General features: G+C 33.0%; 1 protein-coding gene across 1 annotated transcript; it reads left to right on the top strand.

The window, feature by feature from the left end:
* The first annotated feature begins 2,145 nt into the window (after positions 1-2,145).
* On the top strand, positions 2,146-2,812 carry LOC128043608 (putative uncharacterized protein CRYM-AS1). Its single transcript, XM_052635983.1, has 2 exons — positions 2,146-2,205; positions 2,552-2,812. Exons 1-2 carry the CDS (start codon positions 2,146-2,148, stop codon positions 2,810-2,812), a joined length of 321 nt encoding a protein of 106 aa, XP_052491943.1.
* Positions 2,813-3,851: the final 1,039 nt, after the last annotated feature.

Genomic DNA, 3,851 nt, shown 5'->3' with positions numbered 1-3,851 from the left:
TTTTCTATTTTAAATGTTGTTTCAAGTCTGCAGCTGCTGTCTTGAATATTTTAATAGTAGCTGCTTTAAAGTCTTTTTCAGATAATTGAAACATCTATGCCATGTCATCATTGGTATCCATTTATTATCTTTTCCTATGCAAAATGAGATTTTGTATTTTATTGTGAGCTGTGTATAATTTTGGATTGTATTCTGGATATTTTGTATATTAAACTATGAGAATCCAGGTCCTATTTAAAGTTCCATGGAAAATCTCAGTACTTCTGTTTAGTAAGCAACTGACCTGGTTTTAGAGTTGGCAGATTTAACAAGTAAAATACAGAATACTCAATTAACTTTGATTTTTAGATAAAGTATGAATAACGTTTTAGTATAAGTATACCCCAAACAAAAAAAGTCTTATTTATCTGAAATTCAAATTTAACTGGACATCCTCTCTTTTATCTGGCAACCCTTCTTGGTTAGGTTTAAGCCACAAATTCCAAACCACTTCTGTGGCCTGTGGTTGCAATGTCAAAGAAATTTTAAAAGATTCTCTTGTTCTCTTTAGATCCTTCTGGGACCTGGGCAGAGTCTGTATGGTTCAGTAATCAAAGTGATTGGCACAGTAACTAGGATCAGAATCACTTAATCTCTGATCAAGTCTGAGCTCCTCCTGTTCCTCTGTCTCCACAGTACCTTCAGTTTCTCTGAGACACTCTTATTTTTTGCCTTCTGGCCAGAAATCACTCACTTCCTTTTTTGCCTGCCACTGAAAGTTCAGAAGTACCAATTCTGGTTTTGGTCTTTATATCCCCTGGCTACTCTTTTTGGTTCACTCAAAGTGAGGGAACTTAAAACACCTCTTAGTATTAATGTAACACACAACACGTCTTTATTTTTCTTGAAGTCAATTTTGACTTTGATAGTCCAATGAGGCTGTTAAAATTACTGCATAGGAAGGAAATTCGGACATACTGCAATATGGATGAACTTTGAAGACATTTTATGCTAAGTGAAATAAGTCAGTCACAAAGGTCACTATCACAGGTAAGGGTTTCCACTTATATGAAGGACTAAAGATTATGAAATACTAGGTTATGATGGTTGTACAACAGTGTGAATGTGATTGCTGCCATTGAAGTGTACATCTAAAAATGGTAAATTTTATATTATGCATATTTTATGATAATTAAAAGTTCATAGCCTTTTAGTTACCCCTGCCCTGGTAGCAAATGGCACCAAGGGAAAAACCTTATAAGTACTATAATTTTTCTGATTTTATTTGTGATAAGCAGACATAGGTTAATAATTTTGATCAAAGCTAGGATTTGAGCTCAAGAACCCTAACTTCTGATCTCAGATTTTTAGTTACTATGCCCTACTATCTACACCATGAGGAAAAAATTATGACTGTTTAAATATACTTAATGCTTAATATAGAACAAGGCACAAAAAATGTATTAAACAAGCAGTAAATATTCAACAACATTATATTTTGTGAGAATTTCTCTCAGAATCTATCAAAATAATAATTGATATTTTGTTTTTTTTAGTTGGAGTATTATTGATTTACAATGTAGTGTTAGTTTCTGCTATACAACAAAGTGAATCAGCTATATGTATAATGTGTGTGTGTGTGTGTGTGTGTGTGTGTGTGTGTGTGTATCCCCTACCTTTTGAACCTCCCTCCAAACTCACCCTCCCATCCCACCCCTCTAGGTCATTACAGAGCACCAAGCTGAGCTTCTTGTGCTATACAGCAGCTTCCCACTAGCTATCTATTTTATATGTAATAGTGTATGCATAGCAATGCTACCCTTTCAGTTCATTCCTCCCTCCTTTTAATAACTAATATTTTGCATTTGCAGTTTACATTTTTCTTTGTGAACATGGAGTTGCAACTTACTGATGTTGGCATCTCTATTGTCTAATATTTTCATACTTGTTAGAAGATCATTAGATATGAATTTAAGGAATTAATATAAAAAAAGAACAGATAAGTATTTATTTCAAGCTTTTTAAAAGATTATCTTTCAAGGTTGATGAAAAGAGTAGAACAGTGAAGTAATCATTTCACTTGACTAAACTTAACATTTTGGCAGGTAATCTAAATTTTAAAAATTTCTTCTTTTTTAGTATTGAACTTTCATTCTTTGTGGTAAAATGGATACCTTGTGGCTTAACCAGTTTGCCGTCCTCCTCTGGAAAAATTTCATATTAAAGGTAAGTGGAGGTATCTTTGAGAAATGGCTGTAAAGGCTAATGAATTTGAAAAGAAAAATTTTAATAATTCCTTCATTTCATTTCAGTTTATGGGTATTTTTCCTCTTTCGTTCCATGACTGAAGGTAGATTTCTAAATCTGAAGAGTATCAATAGGGCAAACCAATAAAATCAATAGTAAAATGAGAAAAGGGTGAAAAAGACAATCCAGAGAACCATTCATTTTGTAGAATGAAGTTGAATGATATATATATGTATTGTATACATGTATGTACACAAGTGTAACTACACACGTACACACATATAATACTCTAAAGTTAATTAGTATAATTTTGTTTCTCTTGTAGAAACGGAAGATGGCTTCTTTAATTGTGGAAATTTCCATGACAGTGCTGTTCTGTACATTGATTTTGCTTCTGCGCAAACATTCCACAAGGGAACTTACACAAGCTACTCTTTTCCAGTCTCTTCCCTTGAATGAACTTCCCACTTTCCTCACTAATAAGAAAAAGGAATTTGAATTGGTTTACGTGCCTTCTGGAAGTGATGTGGCAAAAAATATTACTGAGAAAGTGAAAAATGATTTAAATGCCAACCTTACAGGTTAGAAATTGTGATGTTTAAAATATTTTTGTAGAATAATTATTAATTTGCTGTAGAGAAGGCATGTTTCAGTGACCCTTATAACTTATACATTAATCTCAAATATAATGTTATGAACTTCATAAAAAAAATCAAACACACCTAAACAAAATATACTGTTTAGAATTAGATGACAAGTTATATAATTCGAAATCTTTGTCTCTGATTGTACTTCTTAAATTAAGGTAAGTTCCTGAGTATGTCAAAAGGACACAAAGCCTCACAATAAATTTGGTAGTTCTTTCCTGGATGCATAAACTTTACTTGAGGTCACTGATTTTACATTTTGTAAAATATATTACTTAAGTGTGATATAGGATTGTATTCAGAGAGAAAATTAAAACAGTGTAGAATTACAGAAAACTTATTCAATTCTTATGTCCTTACACTCTCGTTACTCTGCACCCAATTTCTCTTCGTTGTCCCCCACAGTTAAAAATACTGTCAGAAATTTGATAAGAATCCCTCCAGTCTTGTCTCATGCTTTGACATATGTGTGTTCATGGATTGATCCTGTTATATGTTTTTAAAATTATACATTTTTTTTCATTTCAAGGGTTTTGAGATGGGAGGGAAGGGTAGACACTTTGTCATCTAAGTGACCATCTTTAAAAATTAAAGTGTTATGTTTATGTAACTTAATGCAAAATTCCCATCAACTTAAAAAATATAAACCATGACTCTCCAAAGAACTTTAGTGCTTATGATGGGCTGGTTTAGGTTACCTGTCAAGTACCCCTGTTTGTGGAGGTAGAGGACAGAGAACAGGTTGCTACTTCTTATGCTTTCCTATTATGGGTCCATCAGTGAAAAAGTTTAAGACACATTGTCATTCAGTCATATTGAGGCCATCATGAGAGAGTGTTGCTGAAGACTGGAATAGAGATCTGGTGAGCTGAAGGTACATGGTGGCATAGCTTAATACATGTCTCCTTATAAACTGCTAACTTAACAGAAAGGAAGATGAGAAACTTTCCTGATGATTTCTGATACATTCTTTTATTT

Source organism: Budorcas taxicolor, chromosome 2 (genome assembly GCF_023091745.1).
Source record: "Budorcas taxicolor isolate Tak-1 chromosome 2, Takin1.1, whole genome shotgun sequence".
Lineage (NCBI taxonomy): Eukaryota > Metazoa > Chordata > Mammalia > Artiodactyla > Bovidae > Budorcas > Budorcas taxicolor.
This window is presented reverse-complemented; position numbering and strand designations above follow the sequence as displayed.

Excerpts from the sequence above, each read along its gene's own strand:
- LOC128043608 (XM_052635983.1), top strand. The coding sequence starts at position 2,146 with ATGGATACCTTGTGGCTTAACCAGTTTGCCGTCCTCCTCTGGAAAAAT. Across the intron at positions 2,206-2,551 it reads GGAAAAATTTCATATTAAAG|AAACGGAAGATGGCTTCTTT; the intron begins GTAAGTGGAGGT and ends TTTCTCTTGTAG.